Below are 26,333 nucleotides of genomic sequence, written 5' to 3' on the forward strand. Positions count from 1 at the left end.
AACGCCACATTTGTGAACAAACAGGACTGGGGAACTAATGGCGAAAGCACCCCAGAAGACGGGAGCTCAGATGAAGAATCAGAGGCAGAATCCCTTACCGTCTCAGAACAGGGAACCTTCGATGAGCTCGCACCTACGGAACCAATGAGTCCACGGTGCAAGAGCGTAGTAAGACGCATGGCAAAACACGCCCACGCAAAGATTAGGGCCGAACGAGACAAGCCCAGCAGCCAGAGGAGAATCCCCACGCTTAAGGGCATCTACGGGAACCTGTTACAGGGACTTCCGTTAGAGTGCAAGGTGGACGACTGCAAGGATGACCTCTGGAGATACTACGACCAACTAACGAACACCCGCAGGCTACTTGGTACATCACCAGATGTGGCTAAGTACGAGAACCAAGAAGCGGAAGAACTGGAGAAGGATGTCGAGCATATGGCCACACTCAAGAGTATGAAAGGTGTCGAACTTTACTACCAGGATCGCAGAAGAGCCCTGAAGAAGTACGACGAGAAGGCCAGGGATATGCTTCGGCGGGAAAATGCAAAACCCACTCCACATATTGAACGAAGGGCGATGGAACAACTGAACACGTTCCTCACACCCCCGAAGGAGGACCATGCTTGGGCAAAAGGACAACAGGAACTAAACATGTCAGACGCAACAGAGACTGATCATCCCTGGCACGTGTACGTCTACTGGGAGTATTGCAGCGAAGACGACTGCAAGCTCCACTGGCGAAAGAAGCACCAGCATCAGCTGTTCCCACGATCCTCCCCCATCATACACTTCCAGGATGCGGATCAAATTCACGCCCTCAGACGAAGCCAGTCTGAAGGGGAACTACCCATCAAAAACAAACAGGTATACGAGAAATACCCACATCTGCTAGACGAAGCAGAAGAGCGAGGGAAACGATCTCCCCAAGGACCACCGTTGGACGCGGATGAATACTATGCCTCCTCGGACGAGTCAAAAAACTAGGAGTCCTCGACGGTAGGCCACCGGCGAGCGACACGAAGAGGCCTAGTACAGACCAGCTATGCGCCACGACAGGCAGCATGCAACTATATGTGGTCGCTAAAATACAACAGCGACACCTCCGAGCAATGATTGACTCCGGAGCAACGGGCAACTTTATGACAAAGAAAGTAGCAGATACACAGGGCTTCAAAACAACAATGAAAGCCGAACCATACCCATTAATGGTCGTAGATGGAGAGCCCATCTCGACTAATGAAGGAATGGTGACCCACGAAACGGTCCCATTAGAAATGGTCATGCTACACGGGCACAAGGAAACGATTCAGTTTGACATCGTGCACATGGACAACCATGCGTGCATCCTTGGTATGCCATGGCTCAAGAAACACAACCCCCAGATCGACTGGTGGAACGAGAAAGTTGTGATGAGCCAGTGCGCGTGTGAACAACGGACGGACACGCGACAACGGGAGAAACCCTCCCAGGGCCGGAAGGAGTTATGTGCAACCTCCGAGCTCGATGACCTAGCCCAGGCATCCTCACCGACGAGTATACCGGTGGAGTACAAGGAATATGAGCAATTATTCCAGGAAGGCCCTAAGAACAAGGCGCTTCCTAAGCACCAACCATGGGATCACGAGATACCTTTGGAGAAAGACAAGAGTCCACCGTTCGGACCAATATATCAGCTATCAGAAAAAGAGCTAAAGGTACTCAAGGAGTACATTGATGATAACCTAGCAAAAGGATTCATCAAACCATCCACATCACCCGCAGGAAGTCCGGTGCTTTTCGTACCAAAGAAAGACGGCTCCCTACGGTTATGTGTGGACTATCGAGCGTTGAACAACATCACAATCAAGGACAGGTATGCCCTGCCGTTAATCAACGAACTACACGATAGATTTCAAGGAGCAAAGATCTTCAGTAAGCTAGATCTGCGAGGAGCATACAACCTGATCCGAATCAAGGCTGGGGAAGAGTGGAAAACAGCATTCCGCACCGCTATGGCCTATTCGAGTATTAAGTCATGCCCTTTGGGCTAACAAACGCACCCGCATCCATGCAATGACTGATGAATGATGCTTTGCATGAATACTTAGATATCTTTACCATTGTCTACTTAGACGATGTTCTGGTGTATTCAGCAACCAAGGAGGAGCATGTCAAGCATGTCAAACTCGTCCTGAAGAAACTAAAGGAGTACAGCTTACTCCTCAAACCAGAGAAGTGCGAGTTCCATAAAAACCAAGTCGAATTCTTGGGTTACATTATTGGAACGCACGGCATCAAGATGGACCAAGCAAAAGTAACGGCACTGTTGGAATGGCCAACACCGACCACGGTCAAGGAAGTACAAGCCTTCCTAGGCTTCGCCAACTTCTACCGAAGATTCATCTCGGGATATTCCAAGGTAGCTCAACCACTCACGGAGCTTACCAGAAAGGATCTCGAATTCAAATGGACGGACAAGGCAGAGGCTGCTTTCCAGGAACTTAAGACGAAGTTCACGGAAGCACCTATCCTTGCTACATTTGACCCTGCAAAGAAGATCATCCTCGAAACGGACTCTTCTGACTTCGCAATTGGAGCATGTCTGAATCAACCAGACGAGAACGGTAAGTTCAAACCAATCGCGTACTACTCTAGGTAACTGTCACCCGCGGAACTCAATTACGACATCCACGACAAGGAGCTACTGGCTATTGTCGTTGCCTTTGAGCAGTGGCGAGTATATCTTGAGGGATCCACCTACCCTGTGCAGGTATGGACGGATCACAAGAACCTCATATACTTCACCACGACCAAGGTTTTAAACCGCAGACAAGTCCGCTGGGCAGAAACCCTCGCAGCCTACAACTTCACGATAACCTATCGCAAGGGCTCCGAGAATGCAAGAGCAGACGCTCTCAGCAGACGGACCGACTACGCCGGCCCAAAGAAAGAAAGACCTAGAGCAATTCTGAAGAAAACAGATGCAGGAATACAGTACAACGAGTTACTAGCGACGATCTCAGTCATCGAAGATACAGAACTCGAGGAAAGACTCAAGAAAGCTTACGCAACAGATGAATGCGCCAAGCGAGTCTTGTCCAAAGTCGAAGGCGACTTCGCCATCGACGAACAAGGATTGATTCGATACAAAGGGTTAGTGTATGTCCCAAGTCAAATGAGACGCCCGCTGGTGCAAGAACAACACTCGTTACCAGCACACGGTCATCAGGGAGTAACACGAACCTTCGAACGAATCACCCGACACTACTACTTCCCAGGTATGAGGAAGCAGGTAGAGACAGTGGTAAGAGAGTGCGACATTTGCAGCAAGTCAAAATCCAATAGGCATCTGCCATACGGACAACTCAAGTCGACACCAGTACCAAAAGGAGCGTGGAAATCAATAGCTTTGGACTTCGTCGTCAAGCTTCCACCCTCCAAGGACCCGTTAACAGGAATAGAATATGACTCTATCCTCGTCATCACGGAAAGACTCACGAAATATGGGAAGTTTATACCATATCTAGAAGCTAGCGACGCCGAGGCGCTCGCATATACCTTCATTCGAGTCATATTAGCCGATCATGGGATGCCAGAAGAAATCATCTCAGATAGAGACAAGCTCTTTACTTCGAAATTCTGGAAATCATTGATGGCGCTACTGGGAACAAATCATAAGCTATCAACAACTTTTCATCCCCAGACAGACGGCCAAACAGAAAGATTAAATCAGACCCTTGAACAGTACCTGCGAAGCTATGTCAATCATCAACAGGATAACTGGGTTCAGATCTTACCCATCGCATAGTTTGCATATAACAGCGCGATGACAGAAGCAACGAAAGTCTCACCGTTCTTTGCCAATTACGGCTACCAGCCAGAGGCATATAGGCAACCATAGTTGATGCTAGGAGAGAAAATACACGTAGGGAGGGTAGTTCTACAGAGCGGGCTCAGCTACGTACTCGGCGTTGTGGCAACTGCAGCCAAACTGGTCATAATTCGCAGGTAGTTTGGGAGACGTCTGAAGATGGCGATTCTGAGTAGTTTTAATTGATTTAAGGCGTTGTAGTTGAATTGATTTATATAATATATAGGTGGTCAGTGGAAAGTGGCCGACTCTTGGGTGGCCGACTCGTTATACATGTACGTTATCTATAGTATTATTAATTTACTATTTTATATTATATATTGAAGTCAAGTCATGTGGTATCAGTCATGTGAAGCGTAGCGAGATCGTAGTCTAGATCCTAGATATAGAGATTTGAGAGAACGCCCTTATGGCTTCTCTCATCAACAAGATTAAGGATTACGATTACTCCCTACAGCCCCATCGTAATACTAAGCTTCCTACACCTCCACATTATATACTAACTTAGAAATAGGGAAATATGGCACCGCCATCAAAGTTTTCTGCTGTGATGGCACAGCCACAGGTACTAGAAGGCCCTCCTGATATTCCTTTGGCTGATTTCCAACAACTCAAAGGCTCTAGAAAGAGTCAAGCTTTAGCTGAAATGGCTCATCCTCGCGCTGTTGTCACCATTGCTGTTTGGTCTCGCTGTATGAAAGGCACTATAAAGCATGAGTTTGCTTGTTGCGCTGTCAACATCATTGTCCATCCTGATGGCCGCTGCACCAACTGTGCCCACTTTACAGGCATAGGATAGTGCTCTTTCCTTAGCAATGCTGCTTCTCATGTCGCGTCTCATGACACTGCTGCTAGTCGCTCTCATCAAGCAACTACATAGTGTAAGGATGTCTATCCCTCAGTGACGGAAAGGATCTGAGTCAGGCAGGTTACGGTCACATGATAAGAGTAAAGGCAGGTTAGCCGAGTCGGACCCGTTTCGGGTACTTGAGGAGATTGACCCAATGGGGGTTCCTCTCCCTCAGTGACGGAAGGTATCTGAGTCGGACAAGTCACGGTCACGTGGTGAGGGTGAAGGCAGGTTAGCCGAGTCGGACCCGTTTCGGGTACTTAAGGAGATTGACCCAACGGGGGTTCCTCTCTTCATCTTTTTTGTATCCTTCGTAGTAGACCTATAGGATAGCATCCGTTTAGCCTCCAACTCGTACTATCATATGCTATTACTGTGAGCTGGGTGCCCTGTGTCCTTACACATAGGTGCTGCCTCGCCAGTGTGGGGCCCAGCAAGTGTGAAAGACAAGAGAGAAGAAGGAGATGAGAGAGAAGGGGGAGATGAGAGAGAAGGGGGGGAGGTGGAGTGGGTCCTACAGAAGAGTATAGTAGCTAGGCAAACGAAGGCTGGAGCTGGTTGTAATGGTGGGTGCACCAGATGTGAGAATCTAGCCACCCAAGGAAGGGGATGATATTTACTAAGACAACACACTGTCTTAGGAAACAGAGCCAAAGGGTTGTAGCTTAGACTATTCCACAACGCAGCAATCAAGTGTATGATGTAGTGGAGTGGTTTAGACAAGTTGTACAAATGTTGAGTCTGAGAACTCAGGGATAAGTCAGAGGTTAGCACCTCACTGACTTTTCAGAAACAAAGAATAACAAGATAAATGCTTGGAAGCTTGTAAAAGATGTAGAAGTATGTGCTAGTCGATTTACTGTATTGTCTGCTTGCCCTTTCTTAAGGAAAGGGCAATCCTATTTATGCCAAAGGAGTGTAGTTCTCTCATTTTCCATGACTTTCCATGACTAACCAGGCTTGGTAAATGTATTAGAAATCAAGTGCGACCCACAACTAGCTTGCTAATCATGTAGTGAATGTAAGAGAATCCCATAGAACCATCTCTTGGGTTCCTAGCCTATAGGAAGTGAAAAGGAGGTCCAAGGTCAGAGTAATGAATCATAGAGGGTTGTAGAAGCTTTTGGAGCTATCGTTCATGTTCCTAGGCCTCTAGTTGGTAGAGATATGCCATGTGGTAGTATTGGCCCACCCCCTTAAGGAGGATATTTTCTTAATAACTTGTTCAATAAGTGTCCAAATGATATGCCGTGATGTATGTAGCATAAAACAGATTGTAAGGATACAGGGCACCCAGCTCACAGTAATAGCATATGAGAGTGCGAGTCGGAGGCTAAACGGATGCTATCCTATAGGTCTACTACGAGTGATACAAAAAAGATGAAGGGGAACCCCGTTGAGTCTGTTTCCTTAAGTACCTGAAACGGGCCCGACTTGGTTGTCCCAACCCTAGCCCTGAACCTTCCACCGCAACAGGTCGGTATCGACCCTGAACCCTACACCCTTACCGTCCCCCATGCCGTAACTCGCTATGTGCTCCTCTACTGGTTCGAAACCACACCGAGTCGGATTTCATGCTTGTAGTTACCGTAACAGCTCTGAGGCAGGTTCTTCGAGTATCTAGGTAAGGAGGCATCTTTACACAGATGTAGTAGAAGAGTTTGCAGCAATCGTTGAGTAGTATTGCTCTTGTTGTTGGTGTGATAAGCCAAGATATGTATGGTGACTTGTAGGTTTGAGGATCAGATTTCTAAGTTTGCCCTTGAGTTTGATAGCAAACTGAGTGCAACGAATGTCAGTATGACACTGGTGAGGGAGATAGAGTGTTATGTCACACTTATCGTGAGGCTGAGGATGAGTGGCTTCAGGCTGGGCGTCGCCGCCTTATTGCTCGGGAGATTGCCTTAATCCTTTGGATTAGGCGTGATGTCCTTGGCACTGACGCTGGCTCATTAGATGACTTAGCTGAAGCCCTTCGTGGTTATGAGAGAGAGTCTCGAGTTGGGGATCCTGACCTCTTGGCTCCTATCCTTCCTAATGGGGATGATGATTTGTTCATCATTCCTCCAAGGTCAGCTCCTCGTGCTCGTCAGAGTGTAGAGGAGGTAGACTAGGATCAGAGACTGTTACGTAGAAGAAGTTTATAGTACTATAGTACTATTCAATGTAACAATTACAACTTATAAGTGAAATAGTAATAGTACTACGGTACTATTCAATGTAACAATTACAACTTATAAGTGAAATAGTAATAGTACTACTTATAGTACTACTCATCATTATCAATCCAAGAATGGATTGAAAGATTTAGCCATGACTTTAAACATTCTAAATGCTCAATAGTGTCAACCCCTAAACGATTTCTTCAATCTGTAATTGTAATCTTCGCTCCTGAGAATAAACGTTCAGGCTCAGCACTCATTGCAGTATTGATAAGATATTAAGAGCCATCTTTTGGAGGTTTGGATATGCTATCCGCCGAGCCCCTTCCATCCACCAGCCCCAGCACGGACCAAAACCCAGCCAATTTTGGTGACGGTCCCCGCGGGCTGAGGAAGCATACGAAGAACTGCTCGGGGCGCTGTGGATTGCAATAGAGTACCTGGATTTTACGGAGACGCCTGAGGCACTGATGATTGCCATGCTACTTGGGCTTTATGAGGTTCATTTGTAGCGCATCCCACCAATTGAATGGAGTAGCTAACCGGATATAGATGATAGTCGCTGGCGAATCCCACGCTGGTAACCACAACACACATGCCCGAGGCGTAGCCGCGATTCTAAAAATCGAAAACTCGCCACTAGACTTATTTGGCGCCGTGCACTTCATCGGCTCCAGCCACCTATCAGTCAAAAAGGGAGTTCTCCAGGTAATCTCACAACCCACCACTCCGCACCCCCTCTCAACTCTCCTCCACGACTTCAGCCCTCTCTACAACAAGGCCTACAACGTCCTTTCTTCTCCCACCCCCCCTACCACAGACCTCGCCATATTAAAAGCAGATGCCATATCCCTCTCCAACCAGTTCGCGCACTGGCAAGCTACACAACCTGATATTCTCAACCCTCACCTACTAGGCCACACTCCCGCGCTTTGTCATGGATCAGCTGCGCAAGCTGGGGCGTGGCCAGGGAGGGTAGACACTTAATTTAACCACTACATCTCAGGTGTGTGGAACACCTCGCGCGCTGCAAGACTGCTCGTCTTAGACCTTATTCTCGCCCTCTCCGACGCGCTCAACGACGGAGAAGACCACGCCCGCGAGCGCAGTGAGGCGGCACGACTAATCGAGGATAGAGTGGCGAGTATACCGTACCACCTGACTGATGACCTGAGGTCCTTTATTGACGGGGGAGTGGAGCCAGATTGAAGCTAGGGAGAGCGGTAGCTGGGCTACTGCTGATGCATCCTCTGTTTTTGACGTCGAGGGTGGGGACTGTTGGAGAGGAGATGCGGGAGTACTTGCAGGAGTGCTTGATGTGGATTGCGATGAATATGGGGATTGGACAAGCGGCGAGATTTGCGAAGGTGAGAGGTCTTGATTTAGTTGGTTTCTGGTCTGGAGCGTCTGCTGAGGATGGAATTGCTGACATGGAGTGGGAGGCGACGTATTGATACGCAGTATTTTGCGGATGGGTGCATGATTGTATGGACGGGGATGCTGGTTTAATTCAAGCACATGTTGCGGAATGTAAAGAAAGGTGTTCATCATTTTCATATCCAATAGTGCCCACTCTAAGAGCAGGAAGTTTCCCCTATCAACAAGTCCTACCACTTCACGGCCACCGCCTCAACACCCTTGACATTAATCCCCGAAATATCAACCTTCCCCTGCCCACTCTTCGCCTCTCCAGCCGCCCAACTAACACTCAACACCACCTTTTCACCCGGCCATAGCGTAACATAGTTATCTGACCACACCACTGGTAGGATATCCTCGCCCTTCCCATCCCTCAGCTCAAGGCGCACAAAATACGCCGCCACAGCCGCCTTATTCACCAGCGTGACGTCCACCTTCACCTTCCCATCCACCACAGCCGCCTTCCCTGACGAGGCGGTCAATTGCGCCGGCTTGATTGTCGCGAGTGACTTGTAACTCGCGAACTCCGTGACGGGGGTGTAGAACCAGTCCGAGCTTTTCCAGTCCAATTTATCCACCTTGGGCGAGAGCCAATACACGTTCCTGCTCAGCATTCTGCCTTCGGCATCACTCAGCACAAGGCGCAGGAAGGCAGCCTCCTTGAGAGTTGTTGCTTCTGGGATTGTCGCGACTTTCTGCGAGTGGTTGGGCGTTGTTGTCGTGTCCACCGAGCGCAAAACCAAGGTCTTGCCATCTTTGCTCAATAAGTCAACTTTAATGGTCCTTGACCCCTTCTTATCAATCGTGTGGTTAATAAGCCACACATCGCCCTTCGCGCTGCCATATCCGAACGCAACGTGCTCCGCCCTTCCGCCGACTTTCGCGCCGAAGTACGACCCAGCAGGCTTGAGATAGTAGTCGAACAGGTTCCAGTGGAGACTGGGCCAGGCGTTATTGAGCATCCAGTAGATGATACCCGTGGAGGGGCGGCTGGCACTCTGGAGCGCGGAGTAGCCTTCGAATTCGGCGCGCGTGGCTTCATAGTCCATGGCTTGGGCCTTGAGGAGGTAGTCATCGAGGGAGGTGGGGGCGCCGTAGCGGGCGTAAAGGGCGTCGTTGTAGATTTTGCGGTTGTAGAAGGAGGAGTCGATGGTTGACATGTGATAAAGACCTTTGTTGGGAGCGGTCCAGAGGTCGTTCATGTCGGACGCGGTGAGGAACTTTTTGAGGGAGGAGAGCTCGGGGGTGCCAACTCCGGAGCCAAGTTCGGATCCGAAACCAAAGGCGGCACCATATTGGCTGTCGTACCAGTAATTTGGGGGAACCCAGTCGTATGGGCCGTCTGTCGGGTTTAGTTAGTAGGAGAGGGGGTGAAATTTGGTAAGTAGATGTGAGGACATACCCATCTTCATACCAGAGGAACCCAAGTTCTTTGGAAATCCTCTGAGAGACGCAGAAGCAATGATAGGAACATCCCAATCAAGCTCGTTCAGCTTGTTGACATAGATAGGCGATGCGCGCTCATCAGGCCAGAAGTCACTGCCCACAAGGAAACCGAGCAAGCTAGCATGACCTTGCATCATATACGCCTCATGCTCCATCTGATTTTCCGCAGTAACATAATCAGCGTCAACCCATTTAATCCCATTCGCCTCATCGTTATAACTCCAACCCTCCCACTTATCACAGCACTCCCACCCAGCGAGCACCATGATACCCATGCGGTCGGCGATATCATAGAGCTCAGGGTGCTCCTGCTTTCCCTCGAGACGCACGGTATTCTGGCCCATATCGAGGATATACTCGAACTGCTGCACAAGCTTGGCTGGGTCGAAACGCAGGAACACCTCAGCGGAGTATCCGGCCCCGGTAACAAGAAAAGGGTTTCCGTTCACCGCAAAGGCACGGTCTTCGTGGGAGTTGAGGGAGGAGGTCACATAGCGGACGCCGAACGTGCGTTGGGCAGCGCGGTCGGAGACCTCTGATCCGATATAGGCGGCAAGATTGAGCGAATAGAGCGGTTGCGCACCCCATGTTTTCGGCCACCAGATCTGAGGGTTGTTGATCTTGGCTGTCAGTGTGACTGTCTTGCTTTCGTTGGCATTGAGAGTGTAAGAAGCGGAGACGGGAATTGTTGCGCCACTAGGTTCTGTGATTGAACCTTTAAGCGTCCCCTGGACCGATTTGGTCCCGCTGTTCTTGACGACAATCTTGATAGTAGCTGTTACGCTGCTGACGGCTTTGCCTTTGTAGTCAGTCACAACGCGGGGCTTCAATAGTGACACTGGGCCGGTCTGTGATACAAAAACTTCACGCCAGACACCCGTCCCATTGTCCGGTGGGTATGGGTTCCAATCAACGTAACCTAGGGCAAAATCCTTGAGATAATTGGTTGGATATGCGCCGATTAGGACAGCGTTCTTTCCCTTCAGCAGATACTGGGTAATGTCGAATTTCTCGCCACCATACGCGCCCGTGAGAGTTTCCTTGGAGGCAAGCTGTTTCCCGTTCAGGTAGAGGTCTGCCTTAGAGGATATTCCGTGCGTCTCGAGGAAGTATCGCTGGTTAGTCGCCGGGTCGAAGGTGAGCTCTTCGCGGTAGAGCCAAGGTACGTCGAACTGGGAACGGTCTACCATAGTCTTCAAGTTCTCGGAAAAAAACAGATCTTTGTCATTGTAGACATTGTTCTCGAGGAGCCCGGCCTGTGTTGAGTCAACGGTATTCAATGTTGTTGATACGCCTGGGAGTATCTAGTTGCTGTCTACACATACCATGACAGTTCCACGGCTACCAACACGGTACCAGGAGCTCACGTCAAAGCCAGGCTGTGACACAGCAAGCATGTCACTGGAAGTCTTCGCCGTCGACTGCATATACCAGCCCTTAATGGCAGCAGCATCGCCGGCAGTCTTTACTAGAGGCCCATCATCGAGGCGAGCTGGTGAAGAAGTGACTACCTGAGCAATGGCAGCGACTACGCCAAGATATAGCGAGAGCATACGCATAATGCCTCGATTCAATGAAGAGCCGTTGTCGAGGAATTGGTTCCTTGTGTTGGGCTCGGTGCTTCCGCAATCCAGATGCCGCTCTGGGAATATTCTCTCCTTGTGCCATCAGGGTTACAGGTTGAACTTTATATTCGCGTTCGGCCATGACGACAATCGTCCCGTCCTAGAGCGGGGTGACCACTGGGTGTTTTGCCTGACAGGCCCAGCTGGGACCCCCATGTTGAACTACTGTACTTATGTGCATACTGTAGTGCTTCAGCATGCCACCACCATACCATCAGAGTAGCATTGGGCATAATTACAGGAAAAACAATGATGCTGCACTTCGGACGAAAAAATACAACAGCTTCTTGCATCTTTGACAATAGCGTGGCGGTTGACGTTGATATTCCATCCGTAGCTGTTGATCTGTTGATGTCCATGAATGACATTGGTGATTTTCCGTGATGTTTGTGGATAGTGGGGATAATTTTAGCGTCGTTGACGGATCTTACTATAACCGTCTGTTAGCGTCGGGTAGCGTCCCTTTGAGCTCCAAGCTTAAACCTTGTCAGCACGGACCTTAGTTTCGCCGGCCTCCGCCTCACCGACTTTGCCGATACCTCTCGGAAATATCACCGAGGCATTGAGGTTCGCAGTTTCCTAATATGGATATGATATGCAAGTGATGATCATCGGTAAACATCTCCTTCGGTATTCCCCTTAAACTTCGCCGCTATCAATGCCGACGTCAACGCCGAGAACCGGCCCCAGAGTTTGTTTGTGCTGCTCCTCCCCTCCTCACTGGACTCGACTCCAGATGCCGTGGCTCACGCGGTATCTCCTTCCTATAGGATTAAACTTCGTGGTATTATATTGTACGGTGCTCAAGTACTGTTCTCCTTTATCCCTCCCTATCTCCATCCTTCTTCGGGTGCAGTGCCGGCCAGCAGCATGTTGCGCGCGTGCTCCCCCCTTGCGCCACGAGTCGCAAACGCGAAAAGCCCTACTATGTTTCATTACCGAACCCAAGTCTTATCTTGGGAAACTACTCGGTGCGGGGAAGGCTTGATATCAAAATACGCTGATCCCTCCGTCTTGTCGCTTGGCCTTGTTATAATATCTATTGGCAGAGCCATAGCTCTTGGATTCATTACCAACTAACAGCATAGCAAGCATGAGTGAGGAAAAACAAGTTATCGCGTCCATCGTGGCGACAGACGATGCCGTTAGTGGTGGTGAGAAGCCAGTCGACGCCGACGAGCTGAGACTGGCACAGATGGGTAATTATTTATGTTGTCAATCAAATAATGGAGCACAAGTAGCTGACTCCCATCCGCAAAGGTCACAAACAAGAATTGGATCGTCACTTTGGAATTTTTAGTCTCATCGGCCTCGCGTCGACGACGACCATCTCATGGACAGGTGTGTAAATACGCTCAGGTGACTCGGTGCCACGCGACCAGGCTAACCCTGCATCTAGGTCTCGGACTCGGGCTGGTCACTGAGATTTCCGCTGGAGGCCCAGGAGCCGGTGAGTTGTAAACGCAGGTCTATTTATTGGGGCCCAGGCTTACTCGAGATAGTTATCTATGGCTTTATCCTCGTCTGGATTCTGCAATCCTTCTTGGGCGCGTCGCTCGCCGAGTTCGTCTCCTCCTACCCAACTGAGGGTGCCATGTACCATTGGATTGCCGCCATCGCCCCACGGAGGATGACCGGCTACCTCAGCTTCGTCACGGGCTGGTGCACTGTCTTCGGATGTGAGTTTGAGCATTGATTTTCAGGGGTGGATGGCGAGCTGACGCGAATCAGGGATCTTCACGGCCGCGTCGACGAATCTGATTTACTCGCAGAATTTCATGGCATTGATTGCATTGTACCATAGAGATCTCGTGATCAAGGCCTGGATGACCTTTGTTGTGTACCAGGTCTTGAACTTGGCGACGGCATCGATCGTTATGTTTGGCAACAAGGCCATCCCCGGCCTCAACCGATTTTCTCGTGAGTCCTTTGCTGTTTAAACTGGCTCTGGTTAGGTGTTAATGTGGTGTCTAGTTTTCTACCTCCAGCTCGCTTGGTTCGTGATCATGGTCACGGTGGCTGCTACAGCGCCGTCTCATCGGGATACCGAGTTTGTCTTCAGGACGTGGATAAACAATACGGGATGGGAGTCGAATGTGATTTGCTTCATTACGGGGTTGGTGAATCCACTGTACAGTCTTGGCGGGTTGGACGGGATTTCTCATATCACCGAGGAGATGCCAAATGTACGAGCCACCCTCTTCAATTGCGTGTTTTCTGGGCTCAGAGCTGACTTTTGTGTAGCCTTCGCGAAACGCACCTCTTGCTATTGGTACGTACATTCCCATTGTATAATATGAGATGTTTGCTAACAATAGACAATTACAGCCATCACCCTCGCCATCGCCTTTGTGACTGGCTTGACATATCTCATCACTCTCATGTTCTCCGTCCAGGATTACTCGGCGCTAGCTACCACTTCCACCGGCCTCCCGCTTGCGGAACTCTTCCTGCAGGCAACCCAGTCAGTCGGTGGTGCTTTCGCACTGACGTTCATGCTGTGGATCGCCATTGGGCCCTGCATGGTCGGCTCTCAACTAAGTATGCCTCCGGCGTCCTAACTTCCACGTCCCAAGCTGATAAATTTCTCTCATAGGCACTGGGCGAATCTTCTGGGCCTTCTCACGCGACGGCGCCCTTCCCTTCTCTTCCACGTAAGACTCACAACTCCCATCTTACTCCGCAATCCACTACAAATCTTCCCAGCTGTTCTAAAGTCCACCCCACCCTCCGCATTCCCTTAAATGCCCAGCTTGCCGTCACGGCTATAATCGCGATCCTCGGGTGTTTGTATCTCGGCTCATCGACGGCTTTCAATGCCCTCCTCGGATCGGCCGTCACGATCAACAACCTTGCGTACCTAGTACCAATCCTCACCAACGTGCTGATGCGGCGAACTACCATACACCGTGGCACCTTCCATATGAGCTATGCCGTCGGGATGACGGTCAATATCATAACCGTCGCGTGGCTCATATTTGCGATTGTATTCTTCTCGTTTCCCTACGTGAAGCCTGTTTCTGGTATGCGAACCTCCCCCCAATGTTTCCCCTGGTTCAAGTGATAGATTACAATACTGATACGAAGTAGCGCAAAATATGAACTACACATGTGCCTGTGTTGGAGGGTTCCTTGTGCTGGAGACGGCGTGGTGGTTCGTGGCTGGGAAGGAGTATACGGCGAAGATTTTGAAGGCGAGGGAGGAGAACCATGTAGCGGAGGTTACGGGGAGGGATGAGAAGAGGGAGTGAGACCGGGTTCTTTAGGGAGCGTACTATGACTGGAATGCTTAATCTACTTTGTTTTGTGCGCAAATCATTGAGAGTCTCGTATCCGCCACGTCTGCTCTCCAAGTCGCTCTCGTATTGTTTACCCCCTACCCTTGTTATCGTATAAGTGGCACACCAACTTAGTAACCCTCGCATACGATCATTGACTCAAGAAAATTGGGCATCCCTGTCGGAAGCGGTCGCTGAACGAGACAACTTTGTGACTTCTGTTTATGGAAACTTGAAACTCAGATGCCTAATGTTATAGGATGGCAGCAAAATCTACTAATAATGAAGCATTGCTTTTTCTCTATGTCAATTTACTGTCAGCATAGGACGGGCGAATTATAGCCCGATGACAGTCCTTCAGAATTCGCTTACTTCCGCATCGTGACGCCCAGAATCGAGCAAGGTAGAACCGCGTCATGCTAATTGCCCAACGACAATGACGCTCCTCGACCTTCCTGAAGAAATCCTCTACATCATCTCTGCATACGTCTCAGCTAGAGACAGAGTTACTTTACTGTCCGCTAGTCGAAAGTGTAGACAAGTCTATGAACCAATTCATTATCGGCAGGACGCCTGTGGCAAGAAACCAGTTGCACTAATTTGGGCCTCGGAAAATGGCAATGTTCAGACCATAAAGAAAGCTATCACAGTAGTGATGGCGTTCACGTTCCCCGAGGAGTCGACGGTCGAGGGCCACCGTCGGTAGCGGCGAAAGCAGGCCGGGAGTCGGACTGGAGCTGGTCCTCGCATCAGAGAGAGCAGATCCGAACGAGAAGGACGATCACGGCCAAACCACCTTGTCACTATCCTCCGTTATGGGAAACACAAGCGTTGTGAAGTTACTACTTTCGGTCAGCGGAATCAACCCTGACCCCATCGATAATTATGGCCGATCGGCGCTCTCTCTTGCCGCTGAGGCTGGCCACGTGGGTGTTGTGGAGCTCTTGCTTAACATTGAGGGGGTCAATGCAGACTCTAGGGACGTCGACGGACAGTCTCCGCTTTGGTTCGCCATCGGCAAGTCTCATAGGGAGGTCGTAAACCTCCTTATAGGAACCGGGAGGGTCGACATCGGTATGACGGATAACGATGGCAATTCACCTCTCGCATGGGCGGCCTGGAAAGGCAATTTGGACATGGTGAAGCTCCTTCTAGCTACTAGGGGGTCAATCCTAGTTCTAGGAACAATAAGGGCCAGACTGCCCTTACTACCGCATCTATAAACGGGAATGAGGCCATTGTCAAGCTCCTTCTAGCCACAGAGGGCGTAGACCCCAACTAAAAAGATAACTACGGCTCAACTCTGCTTCTTTTTGCAGCTAGGGGAGGCCATGAGGCTGTGGTGAAGGTACTGCTCCAGAGAGGGCGCGTCGATAGCAACCATATAAATGATGAGGGTAATACTGCGATGGCGGAAGCCTTATGGAATCATCATCTAGGCGTCGTTGAGTTCCTAAATGGCTGGGATAATGTGCGTAGGCTTCAAATCTCTAAATAGATGGTTTTTAGAGCCTAGGGTTTGGTTAACATGCCTGGGGACTGAAGCAAGTGAAGACGAGATGGGCTGAAGCATTCTCAAACTCGACGCCCCCCGTGTAATCAATTAATTTGTTTATTATCCATGATTGTCGTAGTTACTATAAAAACGGTCTTCAAGAATAGTTCATAGCTTCTCTTCGTTTACGAAACCACTATGTTCATAGTTTAATCTCAGTCGCGAAATATGTTACCCTGGTTAAGATGGTTTGAAACTTGGAACTCTTCTGTTATTTTTGAATTATCTCCCGCTTTATATGTTGCCAGCAAGCAAAGCTGCAAACCCAAGTTATGCTTCTAGATCTATAGATAATGAATACATAAGCCTGTTACGTTACAGTAACTACTTTGATGGTGCTTATCCCTCCAACTCCTCACATTGGTGCTCGTCCTCAGTTCGAGCAATACGATAGTGTATTCAAGTCAATTGACGCTGGCAATTGCGGATCAAAACATTATCACAATCTCTAGTTCTCGAAGGCGCGGCCATGCTGAGACTTGAGCAGTTGTAACATCCCCAATGGATCGACTGATTGCCACGAAGTCAGGTCGAGGTGCTATAATGATATCATTGCTATCCACACACCCGACCTGAGCAACACCTTTAGGACAAGAGTCGGAATCCATTTGATATAGGCATATCCTGACGCAATATACTCCTTCTCCATGAACCGACAGCCCAGGGAAACGAAAGGCTCCGTCAATGGGAGACTGAATAAGTTCTCCTCCGAGCTGATCTGTAACATCTGTGCCATTGCTGAGCAGCGTCGCGATAGCCCAGGCGTTTGGCATGTCCTCGGGCTGCAACAGCTGTACCACGATGGGGGGAAACAGTTCTATTTTCTGCCGAGTGAGTTCTGGCGGCTGTATTAATATGGCGAGCATTTGAGGGGCTGGCATGCTCGTGCTCCATGGGCCCATCGCCGTCGAAAAGTCCAATGACTTATCATCTTTCGAAGCATCTGGCTGCTGAGGCGCAGCACCATTGATACTGGCACCTTGTGCAGTTTGTGTCGGCGTTGATGCGTTATTTGCGACAGAACAGTCAGTGGCGCAGATGGTATTTGGATCATTGCTAGCGCTGCATTCAATTTGGTATCCCTGAGGCAAGAATGTACTAAATCTTCGTACGAGGCTCGGATGTCCAGCAAACAATTCTGATGTAGGGTTAATGAGGCTAGGAATGTCAATTCTGGTTAGGCATTATGTTAGTATGAAAATGCGATCATAATGAAGTCGGCATGATTGACCAGAAGACTCACACTTTACTCTCATAATCTTTCAAGAGGTAGAGGAACATATTATAGATATCCGGCTGATCGACGAATTGGGCTTTGACTTGGTAAAGATAGCTAACAGCCTCCTGGGAAACTTGTCAGTGATGCGTTGATTTTCCTGTCTATTGGAAGATTCGTGCTGAGGAAGGAACGAGAATGATTGTTCGGCTTCAGTTCCAAGTCACTCCGTTCCAACGGTCGACAAACGTTCTCGGCCTCAGCTAGTGTGCGCCACGGGGGACCGTCGATTCGGAACCGTCGGTTCGGAACATTTCCAGACCGGACCGCGGTCTGGTCTGGAAATATTGGAAAAACCGACCAGACCGGTGCGGTCCCCCAACAGTTCCTTGGCAAACCAACACGTGCAATCTGTCACGTGCGTATATTCAAATCTACGATAACTTCACAGACAGATAACGTACATGTATAGCGAAAGCGCCAAACAAGCGAAAGCGCCAAAATGATGCGGTGACCAAACCCCCCAACTAAATGTTAAATTCCTCAACAACAAAACATGCCCCATAAAAACGATGAAAGCCAATTAGTGCTAGCTATCCAGGCTATGCAAAGCGACCCAAAGTTACGCCTTCGAGTTGCTGCTAGGATCTATTCTGTGGACCACCGCAAGCTAGGTCGTCGTCTAGAAGGTGTACCTTCACGACGCGATATCCAAGCCAACTCACGGAAATTAACTAACCTAGAGGAGTCCGTCCTTGTTCAGTATATACTCGACCTAGCTGCCAAAGGGTTTCCTCCTCGGCTGTCTGTTGTTGAAGATATGGCAAGTCGACTACTTGCAACACGCGACGCGTCACGCGTTGGGTCACGTTGGGCTTCAAACTTTGTTAAGCGGCGTGTAGAGCTCCAGACACGCTTTCAGCGCAAATACGACTACCAGAGGGCTAAGTGCGAAGATCCAGAAGTTATTAATGGCTGGTTTGAGCTTGTGCGTAACACAATTGCGAAATATGGTATCGATGAAGCAGATATCTACAACTTTGATGAGACTGGGTTTATGATGGGCGTTATCTCAACTGCTATGGTTGTAACAAGCTCAGACGGGCGGGCAAAAGCAAAGAAGGTACAGCCTGGTAATCGGGAATGGGTTACAGTAATCCAAGGCGTTAGTTCTCAAGGTTGGGCAGTACCACCATTTATCATTGTTGCAGGCAAAAACCACCTTACATCTTGGTATGAGAATAGTGGATTTTCAAGCGATTGGGTGATTTCTGTTACTGAAAATGGCTGGACTACAAACGAGAGAGGCATGGATTGGATTCAGCACTTTGAGAAGCATACAAAGGCCCGGAGTGTTGGTGGTTATCGCTTGTTAGTCCTTGATGGTCATGAGAGCCACCACTCAGATGAGTTTGAGGAGTACTGCAAGGAACACAACATTATTACGCTTTGTATGCCTGCTCACTCTTCTCATCTACTCCAGCCACTTGATGTTGGCTGTTTCGGCCCGTTAAAGCAGGCCTATGGTCGGCAAATTGAAGATATGATGCAGGCTCATATTTCTCATATTACAAAGGATGACTTCTTTCCTGCCTTCCACGCTGCATTTAACACTACAATGACGGAAAGTAACATTTGAGGCGGGTTCCGAGGGGCAGGGCTTCTTCCATTTGACCCTGAGAGAGTGATATCTACACTTGATCTTAAGTTAAGGACACCAACGCCTCCAACTTAGGTACTGCTCAACCTTGGGTTTCTCAGACACCAAACAACCCAATTGAAGCTATGTCACAGTCTACATTTATTAAAACTCGGATTTCACGCCATCAAAATAGCTCTCCAACCTCAATCTATGCAGCTGTTGACCAGTTTACAAAGGGTGCATCGCAAATAATGCATCAATTAGCACTGCTAAAGGGAGAGAACCAAAACCTACGACAGGCAAATGAAGTACTAAGCAAGCGCCGGAGAGCTAGGAAAACACGACTACAGCAAGGAGGATCACTTAGTCAACAAGGGGCGCAAGAGCTACAGGATGAGAGGGATGTTGTGCAGCAGGTAGAGCAGGAAATAAGGGCAAGCCGTGGTCGGAAGCCAAGGGAAGAAACCCGTGCCCGTCGCTGTGGCAAGTGTGGTGAGACTGGGCACAATGCGCGCACGTGTCAGATTGTAATAGACACCTCTGAGGAAGAGGACTCCGAGTAGTTTCAATTGATTTCTAATGTTGTGGTAGATTTATCGCAATGTTTGTCGTGAGGGTAGATAATGTTGGCGCTTTCGCTTGTTTGGCGCTTTCGCTATACATGTACGTTATATTTAGTGTAGTAAACGAATATATTTGGTATCTACTTCCCCCAGTATTGGTTCCTCCGTTCCTTACTCAAAGTAGCTGACCTGGGAACCGGAACCCCATCATATGGAGCCTCATTGATTGCACCAGTTTCATGTCCTTCTGCTGAATGGTAACACGCTTTGTGTGGATCGCAGCAAGTTGCGTCACTGTAATGATTACTATAATGATTACTATAAAATGGATGTTCACTTACTCTCAAACTCCTTGACCAAAGTGGTCTCAGCTGCTTCTTGTAGTGCAGAAACTGCAGTCGCTTGGATTCGATAGGGCGATTTCAGGTCAACCATGATCTCTTTGATGAGGCGGACGAATGGCGCACGGGGAATGAGTAGCTCTGTTGTTTTCTGGTACCGCTTGATTTGACGAAGTGCAACAACTATTTGATGTCAGTAAGAGCTTTATAGTAATAAGTATAGTAATTAACCTACTGCCTGGCTTGGAACGACGCTTCTTCGCCTTCATCACAGTCTTCCCACCCACTGGTGCCTTCCTTGGGGCTTTGCTGGCCGTATTCTGGCGAACTTGTTTCTGGCGAGCCATGCTGGATATCTTGAGTTCTTTCTGGCTCAGTACTTGGCCTGGTGCAAGAGTTGGGATTGGGCCTCGGAAAGCCTTAGGCTGGGTTGGAGAGGTGATTGAAGTTGTGGTTGACGCTGGCTAGAGCGCGTTGGTGTAGTTGGAAGGCGAGGGCGACCCATGAACTTAGGACCACTAGTACCGTCTTGTGCCGTTTCAGAATCTGAACTTGAAGTCACAGGGTCCGCGTCGTCATAGGGCTCGTCATCCATATTGCCCTGACGAGGTGTTACTATAAGTATTACTATAATATAAGAGGAGTGATTCACTTACCAGTCCACCCGTGAGTGGCTTGTCACATAATAACTGAAAGGTTGAGGGAGGAAAACCCAAATTTGGGTGGGTGTTGTGTTCTGGGTGAACTGCTGGCTCGCTTGGTGAAATATCTTGAGCTTCACCCATTATATGGTAATAGGCCTATTAAGTGAATTCTACCATAACAATACACAACAACAATAGGAATCCTAAGCTTCTGCCACCACCCCAAACTTCCTACTTCTGCCACCACCCCGAGCTTCCTACTTCTGCTACCACCCCGAGCTTCCTTCTTCTGGATTTCCGAGCTTCCTACTTCTGGATTTCTGAGCTTCTGCCACCATTCCGAGCTTCCTACTTCTGCTACCACCCCGAGCTTCCTTCTTCTGGATTTCCGAGCTTCTACCACCACAGTCGCCTTCTTCTGTCCACCCACCCACCCTCCACCACCAAGGTAAGTCTTTACTCCCTCCTACCATCAATTACTTTATAGTAACCATTATAGTAATCACCCATCACCCACCATGGTCAGAAAGCGCAAAGAATCAACCGAGAAGTCGACCAACGAGAACACCAAGAGTGTACAGAACCGCCGCAACAACATGACAGAACAAGAACTCAAGGTCGACAATGCAAAGAGGGCTGATACAGCGGCTACTGCATACGCTATCAAGAAAATCCGGGAGACACAAGCTTTCAAAGACCTTAGCCCAGTTGAACAACAAGAGAAGGTTCAGTCTAAGAAGGACGAGGTGCGACTCTGACGGTAAGCTCCCTTCTCCTACGTTATAGTAATCATTATAGTAACCAGGAAATAGCATTCAGGATGGCAACCATGCTTCTATTGTTCAACAACACCTTGGGATTGGAGAAGGTGGAGGAGCGTACGCAGTGTGGGATGACAACAACCATGCCTGGGAAACTGAAGATGAGGATGATGAAGTTGCCCAGGAAGCTATGTGGAGAGCTGACGAGTTGGCCAATGGTATTGGGATTAAAGAGATTGAGAAGGTCCAACTGGAAGTGGAGACCCAGACTGAAGCCTCAACATAGACCCAGAGAGTGGAGCAGCTTGCCTTCACCATTTGGCGCCGCAAATGGTCGACGGCATACAAGTCAACTCTGAAGCTCATGAACAAAGTCAATACGGATCTCGACTTCCTCAAAAACCTTCCCCCAGCAATTGATGAGCAGACTGGGTAAGAGTCACTATAGTAATTACTATAGTAATCAGCTAACACATACGTACAGAATCTACTACGAGAAGATCCCTCCTCACCTATATTTCACGAAGCTTCAATTAGCTGTCTGGAGGAACTTCGCGTCATGGAACTTTGAGGATGGGCAGGTTTCTCTTCCCGGACCTGCTGATTGGTACCCTGATGGGTACGACACTACTCAGCATGGATTTCAATTGGATGAAGATGCTACTGGTGCATTTAAGGCTTGGGAGATGCTGAGGGAGAAGGATGAGCCAGTGGATTTCAAATGGGTCTTGCCATCTGACGAGAAGTTGGCTATGTTACCTCCTACTAAGGAATCAGACGAGCTTCTTGCCAAATTCTACAATATGTAGATCTAGTCATACTTTTAGAATAGTCCAGGTAGCTCAATCCACTACTTCTAATGCTATGGTTCTATAGCTTACTATAAATATTACCATAATTGGCTCTTGTTCTCAAAGACCCATATTACTGAAACTTGCTATTAAAATATACTCCATAAGTAATTTAAGATATTATAACGAAGTAAATTCAATAGGATAGATATATTTCCTAGGAAATATTCAGTTGTTTTATTTTCTTTGAAATAATATAATCGTGATATATTCAAATATTATGTCTTATAGCCAATCAGTGTGCAGCGAATCGTGATTCAGCATGATTCACCCCGAATCAGATTCGATTCATGATCTGATTCAGGCTATTTCTTGATGATTCTAATCATGATTCGGCAAGTATTTGAATGATCTGAATACTTGCCAAGATGTCTAAGATGTCTAAGCGTCTAGCCTTACTGTCGTCCTCAATATATAGCTTTTTAGATTGACATTTATGTTGAAGTGTATGATATCACTTGCAGCGGTAGTATAAGTCATCAAGTTGAGTTGAACAACAGTTCACTAGAATATGTGTTGTATTGTTGTTTTGAGTGAAGCTATCTACAGAACTATTTGTGGGTGGTCCGCAACCCGATTCGGTTGGCGAGCCACACGCCCAACACGCCCAACCAATCAGTCTGAGCAACCTCCTCCTTCAACAATTTAATACATTCAATCATTACAATTATCATCATTATGAGTGATTCCGAGTTGTCTGACGCCCCTGAGGATCTTGACGTCATGTTATTTATGAAGATAACAGTAATGATGGCGTATTCTCATCGTCTTCACCATCATTACCACAAAGCAGTACCACAACACTACACCTACCAGTCACTCATTCTGCTCTGTTTACAAAGAATCTATATTCTCGTACTATCTTAAGAGGCTCTCCTAATAAGATGCAATATGCTTGTACACAAGAAGGCTGTTCATATATGCCTGAAGCTAAACCAGTATCGCAAAATACAACAAGCAATTTATGAAGACATATTGAGCTAAAGCATCCAACTATCTTTGAAGCGTCTTCAAAATCTGCTCGAAAACTTTAGAATCAAGACAATATCGGCCCTCAGAACCGTGCATCTTTGTCTAGATTCTACAAGCCAAATCCTCATGGTACAACTCCAGTGTAACGCTGACTTCTAAACGATAGAAGATACAGAGGTTTCTTGCATAAGGTTGACTTGACAGAGGAGGTAGGGGATTAAACACAAAGGCTTTCCAAGTAACATGTTACAGTATTGTAAAGAATACTATATTGAGTTGAGCATGAAGCTCCTATCTAAGGAAATACTATCTACTTATATAGTGGCATCGTGCCCAAGTGTAAGGATGCCTCCACCCTCAGTGATGGAAAGGATTGGAGTCGGGCAGGTTATGGTCACGTGGGAAGAGTTAGGGCAGGTTAGCCGAGTCAGACCCGTTTCAGGTACTTAAGTGGATGGACCCAACGGGGTTCCTCATCATCTTTTTTGTATCCTTTGTAGTAGACCTATAGGATAGCATCCGTTTAGCCTCCGACTCGTACTCTCATATGCTATTACTGTGAGCTGGGTGCCCTGTGTCCTTACACCAAGGGATATCCGTGGATAACATGGATAACATAATATCCATGATATCCAATGTTATCCATCACCTGATATTCTGTGGATCCCCATGGATAACATGGATAACATAATATCCAAGATATCCAATGTTATCCATCACATGACATTCCTGTAATGCTGACTTCTAAACAATAGAAGACACAGAGGTTTCTTGCGTAAGGTTGACTTGACAGAGGAGGCAGGGGATTAGACACAAAGGCTTTCCAAGTAACACCTTACAGTATTGTAAAGAATACTATATTGAGTTGAGCACGAAGCTCCTATCTAAGGAAATACTATCTACTTATATAGTGGCGTCGTGCCTCATGGGTAATCTGGATAGTTGGCGGATAGCTAGATATTCAGGATAGTTCGTGGATAGCTCAACTATCCAATATCCACTAGTTTCTGCAACTATCCATTAGCCCTGTCACATGGCAGCCTACCCCGCTTCCCACTGTGACTCACATGTCACGCTACTAGGCCCTGGCCCTGTAACCATGACATCATGTTACTGTAGCTGTAACAATTCCGTGGATCGCTGTGGATAACATGGATAACATAATATCCATGATATCCAATGTTATCCATCACGTGAGGTTGCAGCCGTAAGTGCTAGCCATAGCACTAGCACTTAGCCGTAACAGGCAGCTACAACTAGAACTACAGAATCATATTTTAAAGCAGGTGGGCGATTATACTTACAACTGATGCTTGGAGTGCTATAAATGGAACAGATCATGCTGCTGTTACCGTACACTGGATATCAAAATATTGGGTCCAACATTCAAAAATCCTAGATGTGATAAATCTACTTGAACCTATTCATTCTGGCTAATACCTAGCTCAGCAATTACTCTCAGTTACAGATGATTTCAAAATTACACATGGAGTCTTTACTATCACAAGAGACAATGCATCAAATAATGCAGCAATGCTCAACCAATACGAACGAAGAGCAGCAGATGCTCCAACAACAACAAATCAGCCATGGAGCTTTACTGTTAAAGATGGCGATGTATGATGTATGGCACATATTATAAATCTAGCTGTTCAAGCAGCTCTTATGACGATGAAAGCTGTACCATCAGAAGAGCTTGAGAGCTATCGAGTTCAAGAGGGTTTAGCTTATACTCAGATTAATTGTAATGGTGGGTGCACCAGAGGTGAGAATCTAGCCACCCAAGGAAGGGATGATTTTACTAAGACAACACACTGTCTTAGGAAAAAGAGCCAAAGGGTCGTAGCTTAGACTATTCTACAACGCAGCAATCAGGTGTATGATGTAGTGGAGTGGTTTAGACAAGTTGTAACAAATGTTGAGTCTGAGAACTCAGGGATATTCAGAGGTTAGCACCTCACTGACTTTTCAGAAACAAGGAGTAACAAGATCAATGCTTGGAAGCTTGGAAAAGACGTGGAAGTAAGTGATAGTCAATTTACTGTATTGTCTGCTTGCCCTTTCTTAAGGAAAGGGCAATCCTATTTATGCTAAAGGAGTGTAGTTCTCTCATTTTCCAAGACTTTCCATGACTAACCAGGCTTGGTAACTGTAGTCGATGTAAGAGAATCCCATACCATCTCCTAGGTTTCTAGCCTATAGGAAGTGAAAGGAGGTCCAAGGTCAGAGTACCCCTATAGACAAATTATGTCATAACTTAACCAATCTTGTGGGTAACTAAGGAGCGATGACGTGTAATGAATCATAGAGGTTTATAGAGCTATCGTTTATGTTTCTAGGCCTCTAGTTGATAGAGATATGTCATGTGTAGTATTAGCCCAGTAACTAATGAGTGATGTCATGTAATGAATCATAGAGGGTTGTAGAGATATGCTATGTGGTCATATCGGCCCAGTAACTAAGGAGCAATGACGTGTAATGAATCATAGAGGTAGCAATCGTTGAGTAGTATTGCTCTTGTTGTTGGTGTGATAAGCCAAAATATGTATAGTGACTTGTAGGTTTGAGGAGGAGATTTCTAAGTTTGCTCTTGAGTTTGATAGCAAACTGAGTGCAACAAATGTCAGTATGACATTAATGCTATCTATTCCAAAAAAGAAGAAGTTGTTAACGCTTTAACAAAGCTCCGCAAGCACATCTATGTGTTTAGGAATCATCGAGGGTGGAAGGATAGTGTTCGTTCTCATGCTATAGCCACTGGAATCAAGCCTGTTACTCTTGCAATTGATATGCCAGTACGATGGAACTAAACACAAAATGCATTGTCAATGGAGGCGCCAATCACGGCGCTTTGTGCATCACAGACTCTTGATATAAGCATGCGTGATATCCAGATTTCTTCGAAAGAATGGGAATTACTTCATGCTCTTGCATAGTTCTTTGAGATTTTTAAGCGTATCTCAGAAAAGGTGCAAGCAGATGGGTATCCAACACTTAACTACTGTGTTCCATATTATCTACGGCTAATGGATAAAATTAAGAAGATTAAGAAGACTGTTAAGCATACATGTATCAACAAAGCTTGTACTGCTGCATTCAACAAATTAGACGACTATTTCTCACTTGCAACAAGCCAATGGTCAAGCCATTCAACAGTT

General features: G+C 47.5%; 7 protein-coding genes across 7 annotated transcripts; 3 read left to right on the forward strand and 4 right to left on the reverse strand.

Moving 5' to 3' along the window:
• Window positions 1–7,984: 7,984 nt before the first annotated feature.
• On the reverse strand, window positions 7,985–8,419 carry VC83_01805 (uncharacterized protein; the record flags this gene model as incomplete). Its single annotated transcript, XM_024465479.1, has 1 exon — window positions 7,985–8,419. One exon carries the CDS (start codon window positions 8,417–8,419, stop codon window positions 7,985–7,987), a length of 435 nt encoding a protein of 144 aa, XP_024326837.1.
• Window positions 8,420–8,469: 50 nt separating this feature from the next.
• On the reverse strand, window positions 8,470–11,286 carry VC83_01806 (uncharacterized protein; the record flags this gene model as incomplete). The annotated part of the gene is made up of 3 exons (XM_024465480.1): window positions 8,470–9,623; window positions 9,684–10,983; window positions 11,053–11,286. 3 exons carry the CDS (start codon window positions 11,284–11,286, stop codon window positions 8,470–8,472), a joined length of 2,688 nt encoding a protein of 895 aa, XP_024326829.1.
• Window positions 11,287–12,032: 746 nt separating this feature from the next.
• On the forward strand, window positions 12,033–14,688 carry VC83_01807 (uncharacterized protein). Its single transcript, XM_024465481.1, has 10 exons — window positions 12,033–12,551; window positions 12,613–12,693; window positions 12,752–12,802; window positions 12,855–13,031; window positions 13,084–13,272; window positions 13,327–13,538; window positions 13,597–13,624; window positions 13,681–13,893; window positions 13,949–14,375; window positions 14,443–14,688. The coding sequence occupies exons 1-9, from the start codon at window positions 12,446–12,448 to the stop codon at window positions 14,008–14,010; spliced, it is 1,119 nt and encodes a 372-aa protein (XP_024326830.1). The 5' UTR covers window positions 12,033–12,445; the 3' UTR covers window positions 14,011–14,375; window positions 14,443–14,688.
• Window positions 14,689–15,066: 378 nt separating this feature from the next.
• VC83_01808 (uncharacterized protein) lies at window positions 15,067–15,912 on the forward strand (the record flags this gene model as incomplete). Its single annotated transcript, XM_024465482.1, has 3 exons — window positions 15,067–15,328; window positions 15,384–15,769; window positions 15,823–15,912. The coding sequence occupies 3 exons, from the start codon at window positions 15,067–15,069 to the stop codon at window positions 15,910–15,912; spliced, it is 738 nt and encodes a 245-aa protein (XP_024326899.1).
• Window positions 15,913–16,362: 450 nt separating this feature from the next.
• On the reverse strand, window positions 16,363–17,723 carry VC83_01809 (uncharacterized protein). Its single transcript, XM_024465483.1, has 2 exons — window positions 17,429–17,723; window positions 16,363–17,358 (listed from the first exon to the last, which is right to left on the reverse strand). Exons 1-2 carry the CDS (start codon window positions 17,464–17,466, stop codon window positions 16,614–16,616), a joined length of 783 nt encoding a protein of 260 aa, XP_024326900.1. The 5' UTR covers window positions 17,467–17,723; the 3' UTR covers window positions 16,363–16,613.
• Window positions 17,724–19,781: 2,058 nt separating this feature from the next.
• On the reverse strand, window positions 19,782–20,732 carry VC83_01810 (uncharacterized protein; the record flags this gene model as incomplete). Its single annotated transcript, XM_024465484.1, has 5 exons — window positions 19,782–19,900; window positions 19,948–20,130; window positions 20,183–20,407; window positions 20,473–20,548; window positions 20,604–20,732. 5 exons carry the CDS (start codon window positions 20,730–20,732, stop codon window positions 19,782–19,784), a joined length of 732 nt encoding a protein of 243 aa, XP_024326668.1.
• Window positions 20,733–21,109: 377 nt separating this feature from the next.
• VC83_01811 (uncharacterized protein) lies at window positions 21,110–22,161 on the forward strand (the record flags this gene model as incomplete). The annotated part of the gene is made up of 4 exons (XM_024465485.1): window positions 21,110–21,337; window positions 21,411–21,596; window positions 21,645–21,784; window positions 21,837–22,161. The coding sequence occupies 4 exons, from the start codon at window positions 21,110–21,112 to the stop codon at window positions 22,159–22,161; spliced, it is 879 nt and encodes a 292-aa protein (XP_024326667.1).
• Window positions 22,162–26,333: the final 4,172 nt, after the last annotated feature.

Source organism: Pseudogymnoascus destructans (assembly GCF_001641265.1).
Source record: "Pseudogymnoascus destructans isolate 20631-21 unplaced genomic scaffold scaffold_4, whole genome shotgun sequence".
NCBI lineage: Eukaryota > Fungi > Ascomycota > Leotiomycetes > Thelebolales > Thelebolaceae > Pseudogymnoascus > Pseudogymnoascus destructans.